The 18681-nt window shown below is 42.1% G+C and overlaps 1 protein-coding gene across 2 annotated transcripts in view; it reads right to left on the bottom strand.

The window, feature by feature from the left end:
- KIF5C (kinesin family member 5C) overlaps window positions 1-18681 on the bottom strand; it is a 146758-nt gene that overhangs the window by 50348 nt on the left and 77729 nt on the right. For both annotated transcript variants that reach the window (XM_070579701.1, XM_070579702.1), the window contains exons 11-12: window positions 10940-11088; window positions 120-295 (exon numbers count right to left, since the gene is read on the bottom strand). In XM_070579701.1, coding sequence (XP_070435802.1) covers window positions 120-295; window positions 10940-11088 — 325 coding nt within the window. The remainder of the gene's footprint in view (window positions 1-119; window positions 296-10939; window positions 11089-18681) is intronic.

Below are 18681 nucleotides of genomic sequence, written 5' to 3'. Positions count from 1 at the left end.
ATCAGTCTGCATCCTACTTCAGCTCCATGGGGCTTGAAGCTGCTTCTGGCCAATAGGTCTGGGACCTGCCACCTTTAGTCTCTGTACTAGAGTCAGGACTATAATCTCTGGCTACAGACCTTATCATCCAGTTGTCTGTAGAGACTGGAGATCTCCTCGTCGTACTTCTCCTTCTCCTCTGCAGAGATGCCGGCAACAACAGGAGCAATGTTGTCTAAGATGGGGGTGTTATCACAGGGCTCCAGGGTCTTCTGGTCCTTAGCACTGATCTGTTCTTCCTCAGGCACAGCTTCTCCTGCAAAGCACAGCCGAGAGGAGTTGGAGATCGAAAAAATTCAGCATGCGACCCTCCAGCAAGAGTTCCGAAACAAGTCACCCCCATGAAAAAGACACAGAGGACACAACGAAAAGCCGTTGTAGAGTTATAGCTTGTGTTCTTTCTATTTGACAAGAAAGGTCATAGTTAATTGACCAATACTATTTTAAGGAAGAAGAGGACTATGTATTACTTCCTCCCTCACAATGCATTACTTAAGTAAATTGTTTCCTTCAACCACACAAGCTCTGAACTAATCCAACTTGTAGTGATACCCAGAATTTTTTGCCTACACTTCCTTTTTCTTGAGAAATATGCTAGGGCTTTTCTAGAAGCATACTGTCTCTAGTGACTGATTCACACGGAAACAGATCTCTGAGGCATCCTAATTACCAGTTAATTAGGTTACTGTTTCCTTAACAGAAACAGCCGAATCAAGGAACAAATTCGCCATTGTTGAACAGAGCACTGTCAATCCTCTGAATCTGAGCGTCTCTGAATCTGAAGCAGGAAGCCAGGCAGCCCCAGACCCAGGAACTCTAACTGACATTGCACAAACACATTCCACTACCACTCTCTCCCCTAGGAAGTCAGAATTAATTGGCTCAGCTGGAGAGTTCAAATAGAATAATTTCCTGTGATGTCAGGTAGTCCCGCGAAAGAAAAAGCAGCCAATCTAGAATATCATGCAGAGACCCTGCACACACTTCTCAATTTGCAGAGTAGCATCTGTTGAGGCCTCTGAAAGAAGCATTACCAAATTGGACCATGCAAATTGAGGAAAAAGGCAAAGTTCTCAAGCAAGCCAGTGGCTATGCCCAACAAGAAAATCCCTTTGCAAAGACAAACTTTGTCAAAAGGAGTCTATGAAAACCATGTGGCCCAACCGATTCTCTCAAATATCTTCTTGGAAACCAAACCAAAACCAAACATACTTTTCCATCACAATGTTTACCATCAACTTCACACTCAGTTTGCTACATCAAGTGAGTGTCTGCCGTGTTCAAGCCTCACTCCAGTTCTCAGCCCATATATGCATTCTGTGGAAATTCCCCAGGAAAACTGCCCTGAGCCAGAGGGAATACCTCAAAAAAAAACAAAAAATGACAGAACAACTGCAATCCTAATTTGTGGCTTCTTTAACAGTATACATCATTCCTCAAGGAACTCACTTGAACTCTGTATATATTTATCTCAACATAAACAAAAGCATTTTGTGATGGGTTAGCTTTGCTGCTGAAGATTCCATTATCTCAATTGATAACCACAAAATGGTAGGAAGGCCTCCATGTTTAATAAAATGAACACCCAATGATTTCACTTTTGTATCACAGTTCCGTTTAAAGCAGCAACTTAAAGCAAAACCTAGAATAAACTATTACTTTGCTGAATACAAAAGTGAGCCAACCCTTTTTTCTTCTAAAGCTCAACTAGACTGTACTGTACCTAAGCCTTTTTCTAAAATTATTGACCTGAAACAAAACCAGAATGTCAGAGTAGCCTTTGAACTGAACCTGAACCAAATCAATATTTCATTCAGTTCCAATTCCTGGTTTAAAACATCCATCAACAACCTTAGTGTGCAGACTGGATTTCATCCAATTACAGGATCTATATTCTCTACAGCTTGCTAAATCCCCAGGCCATAAAAGCAGTACTGTGTTCTAGTTCCTAAGAATTTTTTTTGCTTTAAAAAAAAAAAAATATATATATATATATTCTAACTATAGAGTATACACTAAAACTAGAAAGTCCTCCTTCACCCCTACCTCCCAATTCTGTTCCTTCTCTAGAGAAATTCACCACTAACACTTTGGTAAATTCCTTTGCCTACTTGGATCATGCCTAAATCTCCAATTTTTCAGGTCTACCTTCTGAAATTTGTGAACAGGGCAATCCAGTGCAGGACAAATTTGATCTTCCAGCTTACACATGATGAAGGTGAAATTCCTAATTGCACCAGACCAGAAATTAGCCAGAATTTGGTCATATTATCCATAGGTCAACTCACCCCAAGTCCAGAGGTAAGATATAAAAACATCTGGAAGAGACATATTCTCTGTGTTCTTTTGTTCCAAATGGCCAAAGAGGAAGTGATATCATGAGGCTTGGGTGAGGTCAGGAGCTACTCGGTGCATGCTTTGATTCATCTGGGCAGGCAGGAGCCAGCAATGGACCCCCATAACCCAATGGTGAGTGACCTGCTCTGAGCAGAAGTCACAGGCTTGACTGCTCCTAAAGCATCACCAAGTACTAGGGTTGTCACAGATTAGAGAAGTTCAACAAGCCAGCCAATACTGCCACGAGGCACCTTGAAAGCGACCAACAGACACTGTGTAAACATCTCCAGTACTATGGGGGGACACTATGCTACACTGCACCTTTTAACAGGTATAATTAATCACAGTCCCTCCTCCTGCTTAACCTATTGGTTTCCCTTTTGTAAGAGAGGAAATAACCATACCCCTTTAATATAGCTTTGCTCTAAAGATTAATTAAAATAGTACAGTAGTCCCCTCATTTCCGAGGGGTATATGTTCCAAGACCCCCACGGGGGTGTCTGAAACCATGGATAGCACCAAACCCTATATATACTATGTTTTTTCCCCATACATACACATCTATGATAAAGTTTAATTTATAAATTAGGCACAGTAAGAGATTAACAATAATACCTAATAACAAAATAGAACAATTATAACAATATGCTGTAATAAAAATTACCAGAGATTTTAGCAACATCGGCACGTGACGTTTTTTCTTATTAAGTCAAGACCTTTCACCTTTTCACTTAAAGGAAGCACTTCTTGGCTTCTCTTTGGCATATTTGAATTGCCAGAATCACTGCTCTTGCGCTTTAGGGCCATTATTAAGTAAAATTAGGGTCACTTGAACACAAGCACTGTGATACTGCGACAGTCGATCTGATAACCAAGAGGGCTACTAACCAACTAACAGGCGGGTAGTGCACGCAGCATGGATACGCTGGACAAAGAGATGATTCATCTTCTGAGCAACATGGAACGAGCTGGAGAGGATGGAGTGAGATTTCATCATGCTACTCAGAATGGCATGCAATTTAAAACTTATGAATTGTTTATTTCTGAAATTTTCCATTTAACATTTTCGGGCTGCAGTTAACTGAGGGTAACTAAAACCACGGAAAGCAAAACTGTGGATAAGTGGTGACTGCTGTATATGTAAAAGCACAAAAGGTGTTACTGTTCAAACTCCATCTCTTATCCCCTCCTCTCCCTGACAAACTGCCAACTTTTTAGTCTCTGCAAATAAATTATTCTGAGATTAGTGTTTCTGGGGCCTTCACAACACCTTTGTGGCTGGAGCTCAGTTCTAAAAATAAAACACAATGTAGCTACGCAAGTCCCTTTCAGGTTTATTTTTATTATTATTAAAACAATATTTGAAACTTAGAGCAGACTTTCTGGTTTCGCTTGAACAATTCTCTCAATCAAAGCATCAACACATCCCCCACAAAGCTACATCTAAACAACGAGCTCTTCCCAGTTTATATTCTAAAGGTCAGACAGTCAGGATTATTTTTTGCAGCAGCCGTTCAGGCCGAGAAGAACAAAGCGGCAACACGCAGGAACAAAAGCAGCAGGCGTCTGCAGGAGAGCACAGCTCCTGCCCAGAGAGGAATCAGGAGCCAGTTTTCCCAAACACCTTTGCCTTTCAAAGGACCGAGAAAATGACTTCCAGAAGCGTCCCTGGTAACTACACTGTCCAGCTCACAAACACGTCTGGGGATTGTAAATTCCCAACACCATGCAAGACCTGACACTAGGCAATCTGTCTCCATGGCAATCTCACCACGTTAATCGAGAATATTCCCTGCACTGCAGTGGACCGAGCCTCTGGAGGAGCCCCCACCAGATGATTACGAAATAACTGATTGTAACAAGGCAGACAGCTGCAAACAAGCCCTAGAGAAATAATGTCCTAAAATCCGGTGGTGGGAGAAAAAGGACCACCAAACAAAGATTAGCATCTATTTTTGTTTTTATTCTCCTTCTTTGCATTAAAAGCAAATTTCTCTTAGTTTATCCCGTGAGGCTTATATCTACTGTCTATAGCGAAAGAGCTTGCAAAATTGTAAAGCATCTGATTTTCTAGAATGAAAGCTTCTCCTCTCACCCACTAGAAACCTTTCCCTTCTTTAAATAAGCATCCTGGCATTTCCTATTGTCAGATGTAATTACCTTTAAGGACTGAAAAGATTTGTGTGTACACAGGAGCATTCACTTGAAGCATACCTATAAGATTTACAGAGCATTTTAATTATAAAATAAAAACTCCCAGAGGGCATAAATAATGTTTCCATGAAAAGCAGAAATCTATCAATTGCAATAAACAAGAATGACAGACTAATCAAAAATTCTCATTAGGGCTATTAGTTAAAAATTCTATAACCGGCTTTTTTGGTTTTTTGTTTTTTTTCAAAAAGAAAATAGAAAACCATTAGACTGCCAGTAATTCATTAAAATTTCACACATGAAATAGCAACAAGCTAGTTATCCTTTTCATAAGTCGAGTCCCCAAAGCTTCTGGAGAACATAGAGAGGTAATTGCATTCTCTCTGCAACTCCAGGGCAGAGACTGGCTGGTCACTGACCGCTTCCGCCAGAAACCACAGCAGATCTGGCAAAGGAGGTGCTTTCTTTTAAATACCAATTAAACAGGTCCAGTGGCAGACCTAATGGTAGGTAATCTCTATCAAAGAAACTAAAAGGAAATCTTTAAGTTGCCAGATGGGTAAGAGCAGCTGGCTACAAGATGTGATTATATAAATGTGAAGTTTAGAAAAAAATCATTCCTTTATGGGATTATTTTGCACACAAATAGCATCTTTCACCCTAGTTCCTAAAAATATGGTAAGCAGCTTAAGACATTCTCTAATCCCTCCTAGAGTCATTTTCTGATAAACTGGTCACCCAGGACTCTGCATCCCCTTTACAGCTCTGACCTCTTGGACAGGCCACACCATTCTCCTAGCTGTCAGTCTTTCTGTTAGTGTTTGGTTGTGCTCTCAAAAGAAGGAAGAGGGCCTAAAAAATTAGACCGCTCAAATGAAATGCTAACTTCTGAGCTTCCACTGTAATGAATCCAAGAGGGGGGCCAGCATCTTCCACATATTTAACACTAAAAGAGCAAACTGTGTTCCAACTACGGAGGCCACACAGTTCCACAAAGCCCCTGATCGGATGGGGAGGCTACAGATTTAGCTAGTTAGGGAACCAAGCCTGCTGGCCGGGCAGGTTTTAATTTGGAGAACAAATCTGCTCTAGAGATTGCCGATTTTCCCATGCCTTCTCAGCCTGTGATGAAATAATTTCTTTGCATGATTTCAGCAGATGGAGTAAATGTACGTCCACTCTGTTATTTAATATTATATTTAATTAATCAAGAGATGCTACAGATATGCCATATTGTCAGGTCATTTCCCTGCAGTCCTGACATCTGGATTTTCAGGGCCTCCTCTTTCTGACTTAGACCCCTGTAAAAGGTTATCATTTTTTAAAAGGCAAAATTCAACAAAGTATCAGAGAAGAGGGCATGTGTAAAGACTGACCTGGCAGCAACAGGGAACTATGGACCCGACCCTGCTCTGAGCATCATGTCCCAGAGCCTTCAGCCCTCTCTCCTCATCCTCCTGTCCAGAGTCTTCTTGATGGACTGGAGGGGAGGGGAGCAGGGCTGAACTGGGAGCTGTAACTCACTCTGAATCCAACTATCTAAATCCATCCCCATTTACAGGATTGTTTGAGTCCTTTCCATACATATGATCAACAAGCAACAGAGCTAGAAAGAAAAAACCCTATTTCTGACAACTGCCTACTCCAGCTCTCTGTCCTTAAGCAAGCAGGCTGAACACATTTCCATGAGGCTAAAGCTGCCAACAGAGCCTCCGGATGGAAGACAGACTGGCAATTGATGTCAGCCCACAAGATGTCACTGTAGATTGTAGCGGACATGTGTTGTCTTTCAGCCACTCAACATCCATTCTCATAATAGCACCTCAACTTCCTTGTGAGGAATTACCCCTCTCCAGTGCATGCAGTCTTGGTTAGACAACACATCAGAGTGCCCTGTCCTTCCCCAGCGAAGGCACATCTTCTCTCCTGGGCATCTGGATCTTAAACATATAATGCAAGGATGGGAAAAACAGTTGGAGGGAATTCACCCTAGGAGTGGCCCCTTATGAGCCCTGTCGATTTGTTTCTGTTGCCTGCATCTCTACAGCAGCCCCAGCTTCGCTGGTTGAGCCTGGTTCCTCGGCTGTTGTTTCGGTCTGTGAGTCACTCATAGCCTTCTAGTGCTTTCTCTTTTTGTTTAAGCCGGGCAGGTCGCCTGCAACCCAAGGACCCCTAACTGGCACAGTGGGGAATGCAACCAGGCAGATGGGTGGCTCTCCTCATTCTTTCTTTATAAAAACAAGGTGTGGCCTCCCCATAAGCCACCAGGCACATGCCCTGAGCCATCCTGCCTTAACGGCAATTCAGAAATTAATTAAGGCTTAAGGCTTGGTGTAGTATGTACATTACAGGTCACAGGCCAAATTCTGAGAATCAGTGTTCTATACCCAGAAGAGAAAACCACCAGGCTTGCATTCTAAAGTAGCCCACTAAGCTACAAGGGGTTGAAAATTGGTACAGGCGGAGGGGGTGGGGACCAGCCTTAGGCATGTAATAGACAGGATAGTATTTTACAACTTTGGAATGACTTTGGGCAGGGCACGCTCTCTCCTGTGGCTCAGTCCCGTCACTGCCAACTGTATCAGACATACCTCCCTTCACTATTTCCATTATCTGCCTGGACCCGATTGGCCGTTGAGACATCATATTATCTTATCTCTCCTACTCCTTTGTATTCCTACCTCATTCTGTATCACAGCAGTAGGAAAAAGCACAAGCATGCGCACAACACACACACACACACACACACACACACTTCTTCTCTGCTACGCTCCTCCTTTGCTCTCTCTCAGCTGGAGTACATCAGCCAAAGTTTTAAATTAGAAACAAACCATGCAAGAAAAAAAATCTCTTTCCCAGGGGAGAGTGCATACGATTCACAACACTCCTATAACTCATTCAGACCACAATGTGGAAATATCAGTACCCAGGAATCGTTAGGGTGAACTAAGTGGCTGCCTCCTACAAGCTTACAACCAATCTGTGTGTCAAATTTCAAAAGAAAGTTGTAAATATCCTGCCACTCAGATTTTAGTGGAAGGCACTGCCTTTTCTCCACTCCATCCTTCAAAATCCCAGCTCTCTAGTTGACACAAGCCAGCCACATCTTCACGACTACGAGGAATTAGGACTGATGCACAGGGACATCACTGAAGGGATTCCAGTCCCTCCTTTTTTGGGTGTGGTACTTTTCACATTCATCAAACTGACCTGAACACAAATCACTAGGGCTATGCACAGGCTGCACAAACGATGAAAAGAGAATGAACTTAGGAGTCAGTCCCGCTGCATTCGGATCCCAACTCTACCAGAGTCCAAATCACCTTGGGTGAGTCTTCTAACCTAGCGAAACTTCAAGGGCTGCTTGACAATTAACTGCTCAGCCTAGGAACATAACAAAAAGCCTGGGGTTTCTTGTTGCATGGGTTATGTGCACTTAATCCTTGAGACAGACCTTCACTCACAGCTGGTCAAAGGACTCCACCATGTCTCCACTGCCTGATGTCCTGCCTGAAAGTTATATCACTAGAGTTGCTTCCCTACACTTCCAGGAAAATCACCTTTCAAATGCAAATGTTAGCTTTAGAGGAAAAGAGAGCTCTGCCCATCGCCTTTCTCCCATCACAGTCACTCAGTGATTACATGGTAATCGAAGGTGCGAGTCTCTCAAGACTGTCTCCCTCTTCTCTTCTTCCCTACCCTCTCTCCATAGTCCATAGTGGACCTCACCCCTACCTATGCCTTCAATTACTTCCTAAAGATTAACGACTCTCAAATTTCTCTCTCTAGCTCAGGCAGTTTCTTTGAGCTCCAGACCCTCAGACCTAACTTATTTAACATTTTCACCTGGATGTTTCATGAGCACCTCAAACTCCCCTCCTCATCTCTCTTGTCTCCAATCTGGTTCTTCTCCAGTGTTTCCTGTCTCAGTGAATGGTTCTGCCCTCCATCCAACTCAGCAAGCCAGAAAACTTGATACTGTCTCTCCCCACAGCCAACTTCTGAGTCAACCCTGCTGATTTCACCTCCTAAATAACTCTCTGGTCTATCCATATCTCTCCCTTTCCAACTGACCTGTCTCAATTCAACTACCGTAATCTCATCCCTGGAAGACCACCCTAGTTCCTGGCCCACCTCTCCAGTCCATTCTCCAACACAACAAATGGATCTTCAAAAATGCAAATCCTATCCTATGATCTGCAGCTTAATATCCTTGAATGGCTTCTCACTGCTTCCCAGATAATGACTAAAATCTTGTACAAGGGTTGCATAGCCCTGCGCAGGATAGAGCTGCCTACCCCTCCAGCCCATCTCAGATCAGCGCCCCCGGCCTCAGCTCTCCACGTTAGCCTTCCTGTTCCCACCCCTCAGGGCCATTGTAAATGTGGTTCCCTCAAGGCCCCCACTTCCACCTTGTACCTACTTCTCCTGGCTAACTGTTCTGTGTCTCTCAGATCTTATTCCCTATGTCACATGTGGGAGGAAAGCTTCACTGACTTCTCAGTTAAGGTCAGGCCCTCTGTTGTAATAACTCTTTGCACCTTATATATCCCATTTTGGTATGCAGCATAGACTATCACATGTTTATTGACTGTGGCTGGAGTCTACCTCCCCCATCAGACCATAAGCTTGGTAAGAGCAGAGACCATGTCTGCTCACTCTTTATTCTCCAGCATTGCATTAAACACGTGTTTACTTAACATACATTTATAAAAGTCTATCATGTGCCAGAAACCATCCATTAGTTTGCCCAAATTATGTAACTAAAGGACTTATGTAGGATCTTACCCTTTAGGGCATGAAAAACAGTAAATTTCTGAGTAGATTTGCAAGGTGGATGAAGTGGGACAAACAGTTAAAACGATGCCAAGTGAAAAGGCCAAGATAAGGGAGAAGAGAGTGCCCAACATAGATTCTAGGCATGAGGGTAAGTTAGGCAAACAGGGCAGTGGGCAGACCCCAGAGGACACAGTTGACTGATGGAAAGAGAATCAGAGTGTTACTGCTTGGCAAGGGATAGGAAAGGATAGGGAAAAAAAGATCGGTTGCCCACTCCACAGTGTTTCTAAGACCAGTCCCCTATCTCTTCATCAAAAGGCTTTACTGAATATTCCAGTTGCCCAGCAGAGAACTGACCCAAGAGAATCCCAGAAATAGAACAAAATTTCACATGGCCGCTTCCCGCCTTGCCAAGCACCCCTCCAACTCTCCCACTTCTGCCGAATTGTAAGGAATCATCCTCCAGCCCCAGGTGCTGAATTATTCAATTATTCTAGCAGCTTTCAAAACACATGTGCAGCTAGAAAATCTCCCAAAAAGAAATGAATTGTGTTATTTAGGCTACTAGGTCATTTCTTGACCCTCTCTTGAATCTTGGTTTCCCACGTCACTGTCTTTCAATTGAACAGTAGCTCACGGACACCCCACCCTTCCCAGCAAAAAGCAGTGGGAAACATAGAATCACACGACAATGTGCTGCTCACTCTGCAGTTACAAACAGGCAGGTTTCACCCTGATCCTGCACCGCAGCCCCCAGGCTCCTACGCTTCGACAAGACTGAAGCCCCCGCGGCACCTGAAATACATCGTGAACACGGCAGCAAAGAATCTGAAGAACAACCTCCAACAGTCCACGATGACCCCACACTCACACCAACCTGCCTTATTTCAGTGAAGAAAAAAGGCTTCTACCTTCTAACCTCCGTCACAACGCAAAAATCACTGAAATAATCTGTCTGCACTTGGACCTGGAAAGCCCTCCTTCAGCGCCTCACCCACCACCCACCCACCCACTGCATGTCAGCTCTCTCAGATATTTTTTTTCAAGTAGAACAAACGAAAGAGAAATTTTGAGGAAAAAGAAAAACTAGTCACGAAACGAGCCTCTAAGACTCCATTTTAGCAGAGAGCTTCTTCAGGAGCCTTCTATTTCTGGCTCTGAAGAAACAGAGCATGGAGATGAGTTGGGCAAAAAATTACAAACATTCGCCAGAGGTGATCTTTAACCCCAAATCAATTGTAAAACTCACATAAGAGTGAATGACATTTTTCATTTAATCAAAAGCAGTCTGAGCCACAAAGTCTCAAGCACTGCCCCTCTAAACCTCAAATAAGACTACTAGAGAGAGAATTACAATAATGGGAAGAGGAGCAATCTCATTGGAAATAGATTAAGGCAAACTTGCAAATAGTTACTTGCCCACACTAAGAATGTATGTCAGCCAAGTGACTGTGTATGGGTGGGGATCCGTGTTAGAGAATGAGAAAATATCTTGTTCACACACGTTGTTGCAAGGCAGGACCAAGCTCTGCCATCAGCCCCTCTTTCCCAAGTGTCCCAGGATGCTGACAGTCATAGGAAAAAGAAAGTACACACTCATGCCTCATGCTTCTTCTCCGTTCTTCCTTACCATTTCTCCATCTATTTAGCTCCATCTCCAGATGCTGGATAACATTCTTCAAAGTCTTGTTTTTCTCTTTCTCTTTTTCATATTTCTTCTTCCATTCTTCCGCTGTCAGTTCCAGGTTCACAGAGACTGTATTCTTGATGGTCTTAGCCCTGGGGTTAAAAATATAAGGGAAAAATTCTGAGCACAGCTATTAGCATTAGCTAAATCATGAATATAATTAAGCCTCAAATTCTTTCACGTCAAAAGATTGGGAGCAGGAAGGATCCTAGGACCTTTACCTCCCACTCTCCTAGCTGTAATGATGGTACCACTATTCCTAAGGCTCCAAACTCGCTTTCCCTTTTCTCCTTTACCTCCTCCAGTCTCTAAATCCAACAGATTTTCATGTGAATTGTCTCTCAGGGTCACTTCTTTCTCTATTCCCTGTCACCACCTTAGTCTGTGTTCTCAGGTCTGAATTATTACCCCTTTTCAAACATTCAGCATCCTCCCTTAAGTATCTTGCATACCACTGCCAGATTCATCTTCCTAAGTAGAGTTTCCTTCCAATTCAATTAACATTTATGAAACACTAGGGATATACAAAGATAAATGAGACAAGGTCTCTCGCCTCTTAGAGCCTGCAGTTTCTTATATCAACGATATACAAACTAAAACAATATAATCAATTCTTTCTCTTACTCACATTTGGTACCTAGAATTATTCCTGATGTGTTGAACACATATCAACACAGGCCCCTCGAGATAGGTAGGTCACTTAACCAAGTAAGACAGGTCAGGTGAAACCAATGCTCCCTCCTGAGCACATGCCCCCATCACAGCCAACTGTCACCACGGAGGAGTGGAGGGCCACTGTTCTCAGGTGATCCCATTTACCAAGAAAAGTTAGAAATTGAGAAATGGAATCAGAAATTTTTATTTGTATCTCCCAATTTAAAACAATTTTTCAAAATAATTTGTGGGACAAACATGTCTAATGGCCACTGTTTTGCCACATATAAGAGATAAGGTGACCTCCTAGGACATATGGCCTGGGGGGTGTGATGCCACAGTGGACAGTGATTGGTTACTGATGAGACAGTGACTCAAAGGAGCAACCAGTGAGAGCAAAGGCAGAGACAGCTCTAGCTGATCCTAAAATCAAAAGACATGATTCATCTGGTTACGCGTAGAAACAAACGCATAAGCAGACGTGCCCAATTAAAAAGTAAACTGACCATGGCAGAATTCCACTTATTACTTACTTCTTAAGAAGATAAAAATTTCATTTAAAAGTATGTGATATTCTGTGTTATTTGCTATTGACGTTTTCCCTTTAAACTCCCACCAGTTCTTGTACTGTCATATTTGCCAGCACTATCTGGTGTGTGATTCAGGTTAATTACCGTTGTCATCAAATGACAGTTTGGACATGATTTCTATTTCAGTGAAAGAAATTCAGCAGTCCTCACCAGTGATAAAGATGTCATTCCAAAAATTAATTCCTAAAGCAGACAAGTAAGTAACCCAACTGTCAAAAGAGAGTTAAATGATTTCAATGTAAGACTCTACTTAAGAATTAGTTTTAATCTCCCTCATTCAGTGTAGCTTGAGGCTGCTGTCCCCAGAAGTGCTTCGACTCTAATTTTTCAAATAGCAGCAATTTTATTACTACTTGAAAGTCTATGTCGGTTTGACACTCTCACCTCACCTTCTAACACCCTCAGGCGGTGTCGTGGATGTTCCTCAGATACGAGCAGACACTGCAGCATCCATTATCAACTTAGTAAGGCAGAAAGCAAAAAATAACGTATGGCTAAAATGCTTGTGGACATTTAAAGGTACACTTTGAGGCTACCAATCTTACTTCTTAAGTCATAAAGAGTCTCTTGATGATTTCCAATGATAGTAGAAAGAGAAAGATAGAGCCCCTGTGCTATACTCAGGCAGGTTTAGCCAGAAGTACAATTTTGTGAGCAGACCCAGCAAGGTTATCACTGGTGGGACCGTCCTCAATCTCTAAGTTCTTTTAAGCTGTCCAGAAAATTCTTTTTGTTCTACTTCTGAAGTAATCAGGGTCCTGGCAGGAAACATATGGCCCACTCAAATTGCATAATTTGGGGAGACTTTTACAAAGGTATAGGAAGGGTGTTGGGAAATAACACGGGATAATGTACACCCCACATCAGTGATGAGGGGAGCCATTACCACCCTTAGACTGAAGGGGGCCCAGGAGGAGAGAGCTATAGGAAGAAGGCTGCCCAATAGGAGCTATAATGGCCTTTAATCTAGGCACACAGTCAACCCAAAGTGACCCTTCAGGGAAGGAGCCAAAAAATTAATATTTTGACCTCACCCTTTTCTCTTCTTCTGATTGCCTGCCTGTATTCCAGTTGGTTGAACCTAATTGGCAACCAGAGGCAAGGGAGCCCAATGCAGTTGTTCAAACTGGTCACTGTCCCAGGGCACAGAGCAGACAGAGATGGTACAGAAATGATCCAGAGGAGCAGATGGAAGAGATGCAACCTAACTCCCATTTGGAACTCAGAACAATGGTGGAAAACCACAGCTCATGTCATTGCCCTAGACTTCATTCAGTCCCAAATGAGACAGAGCATCATGCCTTTCCATCCACCACATGTACAATATGAAGAAATTAGCCAACACTGATAGGGAAAGATGTTAATTCTCCCAAACTTATTCCATAGATTTAAAATAATCTCAAATAAAATCCCAAGAGGTTTGCATATTCGTATAGAAATTGACAAGCTGATTCTAAAATTTATAAGAGAAATGAAAAAGGCCAAGAATAGCAAAGCCAATTTTGAAGAACAAAGTTAGAGGATGAAATATCAACATTAATTATAAAGCCACAGGAATTCAAACTGTATTAAATAGTCCAGAAACTGAGGAATAGAAGCAGAATAGATTATGCAGAATCAGACACTCCCACAGTGATTTATGACAAAGATGTGCCTACAGGACAGTGGGAAAGGATCGTCCTTTCAATACATGGTACTTGGGGTGGGGGGGATCTTAATCTATTTCCCCAATACCACAGAAAAAATCTATTCCAGATGGATCATACACATAAATGTGAAAGGTAAAACAATAAAGCCTCTAGAAGAAAACAGAGGAGAATATCTTCAAGACCTTGGGGTAGGCAATGATTTCTTAAATAGGACACAAAGAAAAGATAAATTTGACTTTGTTAAAATTCAAAACCTCTCTTCATCAAAAGTCACCATCAAAAGAGTTAAAATGTAAGCCACAAAGTGGGAGAAGATATACGCAATATGTCTACCTGACAAAGGACTTACCTAGAATAATTTCTAAAAATCAGTAAGAAAAAGCATACAACCAGTGAAAAAACTGGGCAAAGATTTAAATAGGCACTTCACAAAAGGAGTGCCAATAAATACTCCCCAAAAGGGTTCCTAACATCATTAGCCATCAGGGAAACGCAAAATAAAATAACAATAAGATATATTTACATACCCAATTGAACAGCTAAAGAATTTTTAACTGATAATACCAACTGTTGGTGAGGATGTGCAGAGACTATAACACTCAATTGCTACTACAGGGAGTACAAATTATTCCAATCATTTTGGAAAACTCTTTGGTACTATCTATTAAGGCTGAACACCTCATATCCTATGAGCTAACAATTCCACTCCTAGGTATATAACCTACAGAAAGGAGGATATATGTTCACCTAAAGATGTGACAATCAGTGTCATAGTAACTTCATTTATAATAGTCCCAAAATGAAAACAATCCTATAGTAGAATGGATACATACAGCTATATTCACACAATAAATACTATATAACTATGAAAGATAAACTACTACTATACCTAACAATGTAGTGAATTTCAAAGATACAATGTTGCATAAAAGAAGCCAGATACAAAACATTACTGTCTGTTTTTATTTAAATAAAGTTCAAAGACAGGCAATAGTAATCTATGTTGATAGAAATCAGGATAACACTCTTATGAGTTGGGTACTCACTGGAGGGTACAACAGAGAGGTTTCTAAGATGCTGAGCGGTGGTTACATGTATATATACATTTGTAAGAACTTACTGAGTTGCACACAAGGTTATGCATTTTACTTTATGTTTGTTATATTCAACAAAAATAAGTTAGAAAAATAAACTGATATAGAAATAAATCAAGTCGGACACAAGAATTTCTAGATCATGGAATAAACTAGAGTTACTAAGAAAGATACTGAATTCCTGTCCCTGGAGTTATTTTTTTTTTTAATAGAACAAATATTCTTCCTATCCAGGATGTTGAAATCAACCTTGCAAAGTAGAATAAAGAGTGTCTCAGTCCTTCACTCCCATAAGAGATCTATAGTAAAAGGATGTTGAACATGTACAATCTACCTTGCTTTTTACCATGAACTTTAGGAAAATTTACAGAATAAAGGAGCCTAATGGTTAGATTCTATCTAATTTTGCCACTCACAATTCCCCTTCCTCCTGTGTGAACAGTTAGGTAGTTGCCGTCAGTGTGGGTTAGGTAGTGCTCTGCTGCTTTTCTGCCTGGTCCACTTTAGAGGACGTCCAAGTCTCTTCTGGCTTTCATATTCTTTGCTCTTTTATTTTGGCATTTTCCACATGCTTGATAGCTGTAATTATACTAAACAGTATTATATCTGGACTCTCTGTTCAAACACAGGGAACCAACACGGATCCTGGGCACTCAGGACTGCACACAGACACATCTCAGGGACTTGTAAGCACAGACATGCATGCACATGTGCATTTACTACTCGGCCTCATTTCCAAAAGAATTTCCGGTAGCTTAAAAGGAAACATTAAAATCGGCAGGATAGCAGAAATTGAGAAATGCTCTTAAGGCAGGCTTTACAATTTTGTCTAGCTGGAGCTATATAGCAATAGTGAGACCACCCAGCCCTACATTTCAGGGACATCATTCCTTGATATAGGAAAACAAGCCAACAATCCAGAGAAGCCTTACTCTGGACATGAACTTACTGCTCACTCGTCATCTTTACGGGTCAGTCTCACTGTGATAACATTTGGTTAATCCCAATGTGACCTGATCACTCAGAAAGGAGCACAAAAGTGTCTTGGGTCTTCATTTCCAAAGACCCTCAGGTTTTTCAACCAGAGGCCCCAAGTTATACACAAAAATAAATGCCCGACGCTTCGAAGACTGTTCCCAGAGTTATAACCATAGCAGACACTGAGCAAAATCCTAAGCAAATGCTATTTAGGGAAAGAACCAATCCTAAGCAAATGCTACTTAGGGAAAGAACCTTAATTAACCTTCGGTTTATACCCTAACAGCAAGACCCACTTAGTACAAGTGAGCCAAATCTTGAGGGTGCAATTATCAAGATATCTGCCTTGCAGTTTTTCTTTGTTTTGGCTTGCTTCAGAATGTCAACCACGACTTAAATAATACACAATCTAGGCTTGCCCCAGATATAATATCTCTTCTCCCCAGAGGGAGGGAACTAGGACCCAGTTTTTAAAAGATCTCAAAGCTAATGAATGTTAGCCAGCTTTGGAGAAGGCAGATGACGCACAGCAAAGAGCAGGAGCCATAGGACATCTTCCACCTAGATCCTCACAGAGAGACAGGTAAGTCAGAAAAGACTTCTATTAGACACACTCCACTGAAGAATGGAAGGAGGAAGACTCTGCCTCCCTGTCCTTGAGTGTTCTGTTATTTCCTCTCGGCACTTCTCTATCCTTCTGTCACTGAATTTGCAGTTTACATGCTCAGAAGCCTAGGTCCACGCTTCTAAGACTGCTGATCGTGTCCCTTTCCATCATCTAGCTTAAGCACCCATATATGACAACACTCTGTAGGCATTCTCATAATTTGGAACTTGAATCAAGCCCTTGCTAAGACGGGAAGTTCTAGAAACACTGGTTCACATCACTCTGCATCCTCATAGATCCCTTCCCCACCTATATCCTCAGTCACTGCCTACACTCATGCTGTCTGGCCAGAGTCAGTTCTGAATGATATATAGACTACATATTGTTGGAGTTTCTTCAAATTACCTTGGCCTCCCTGGAAGAACCAGGAAGATATCCATTCTTAGTATCTTCCTATCCTCTTGTTTTCAGCATTTTCCTTCCCTCTCCAAGTGTTTAGGATAGTACTGACATTTGAACAAGGAGTTCTAGACAGCCCCACGCCTTCAATGCATAGAATAAGTCTGTAATGTGTCATTCTGCACTGCAAATGGTGTGTGTGTGAGAGAGAGACAGAGAGACTGAGATCATCCCACGGTGGGATAGGAGAGGATAGTTGAGCATCCTTCTCTCTCAGTCAGGGTTCTCCAGAGAAACAGAACCAGGAGGATAGATATAGACAGATAGATGATAGACAGAGAGACAGATACCCTATTTGATGTATATAAGATATACCTTACAGTTATTTATTTATTTATTTATCTGAAGATATTGGCTCATGTGACTGTGGGGACTACTAACTCTGAAAGCCATAGGACAGGCCAGCAGGCTGGAAGCTCAGGCAGGTTGATACGCAGTCTTGAGGCAGAATTTCTTCGTCTCCAGGAAACCTCAGTTTTTGCTCTTAAGACTTTCAACTGATTGGATGAGGCCTACCCATTATAGAGGGCCATGTGCTTTATTTAAAGTTAAGTGATGGTGGATGTTAATCACATCTACAAAATACCTTCAGAGCAACACTATATTAGTGTTTGATTAAAGGCTGGGTACTACAGCCTAACCAAATTGACACTTAAAACCATCACGCCTTCTGATGTGACCTGAGTCCCAGTTCCTATAGAAAACACCTAACCTTCTTCTGGAAACATGACTGCTGGAAAGCACTTGCCCGTCACCTACTGAGGCCATTTCCCTGCTCATCAGTAGGGGATGTACGGAAGGAGAAATTAACAGCTTTAAATTTTGTGTCTTTTGAAAAGTTTCAGTTTCCGGAGAAACATTAAGAAATGACCAACTTGGATGAGGATTTGCCAAATGGTTAATCTTCTGTCATCCTCAGTATCTCTCCCTCCAAGAGCAAAAATTAACCCCACTGGTGTTTCAGTAACATGCCCTCCAATGGGGGGAGGGGGCAGGGGGTGATTTGACACTTTCTCCATTTTACGTCAAAAGTGTAGCCAAGCGTCAACGGTGGCCACTGTGCTCCCTCTAGCCCCACAGGTAACCTGTGATCATGCTCCAGTGACATGAATTTTTTTTCTTTAAGATTTTATCTTTTTCCTTTTTCTCCCCAAAGCCCCCCGGTACATAGTTGTATATTCTTCGTTGTGGGTCCTTCTAGTTTGGGCATGTGGGATGCTGCCTCAGCATGGCTTGATGAGCAGTGCCACGTCCGCGCCCAGGATTCGAACCGATGAAACACTGGGCCGCCTGCAGCACAGCACATGAACTTAACCACTCGGCCACGGGGCCAGTGCCCCCCACCCCCCACCCCGTGACATGAATTTTGCATGAACACCATTCAGCCCTTGGGCTCTGCCTAATCCAGCTGCCACTAAACTGAGCACTAGATGGCACGATTTAAAAAAAAAAGTGCACATCAGGAAAAAAGAAAGAATATTACTTTCCCTAAATTATCAATTCTCCTTCCACATTCACATACGAACAAAGCTTTTGAATTATTCATGCTGGATCAATCAAAACTCTTGGTGCCAAAGATGTGCTGATTCAGGCCTTCTTGAGACTGATTGGTCTGCCCCCTCGGGGCTCCCTTTCCCCTCATTACCACCCTAAA

The sequence above is a fragment of the Equus przewalskii genome, chromosome 17 (assembly GCF_037783145.1).
Source record: "Equus przewalskii isolate Varuska chromosome 17, EquPr2, whole genome shotgun sequence".
In the NCBI taxonomy this organism is placed as follows: domain Eukaryota; kingdom Metazoa; phylum Chordata; class Mammalia; order Perissodactyla; family Equidae; genus Equus; species Equus przewalskii.
This window is presented reverse-complemented; position numbering and strand designations above follow the sequence as displayed.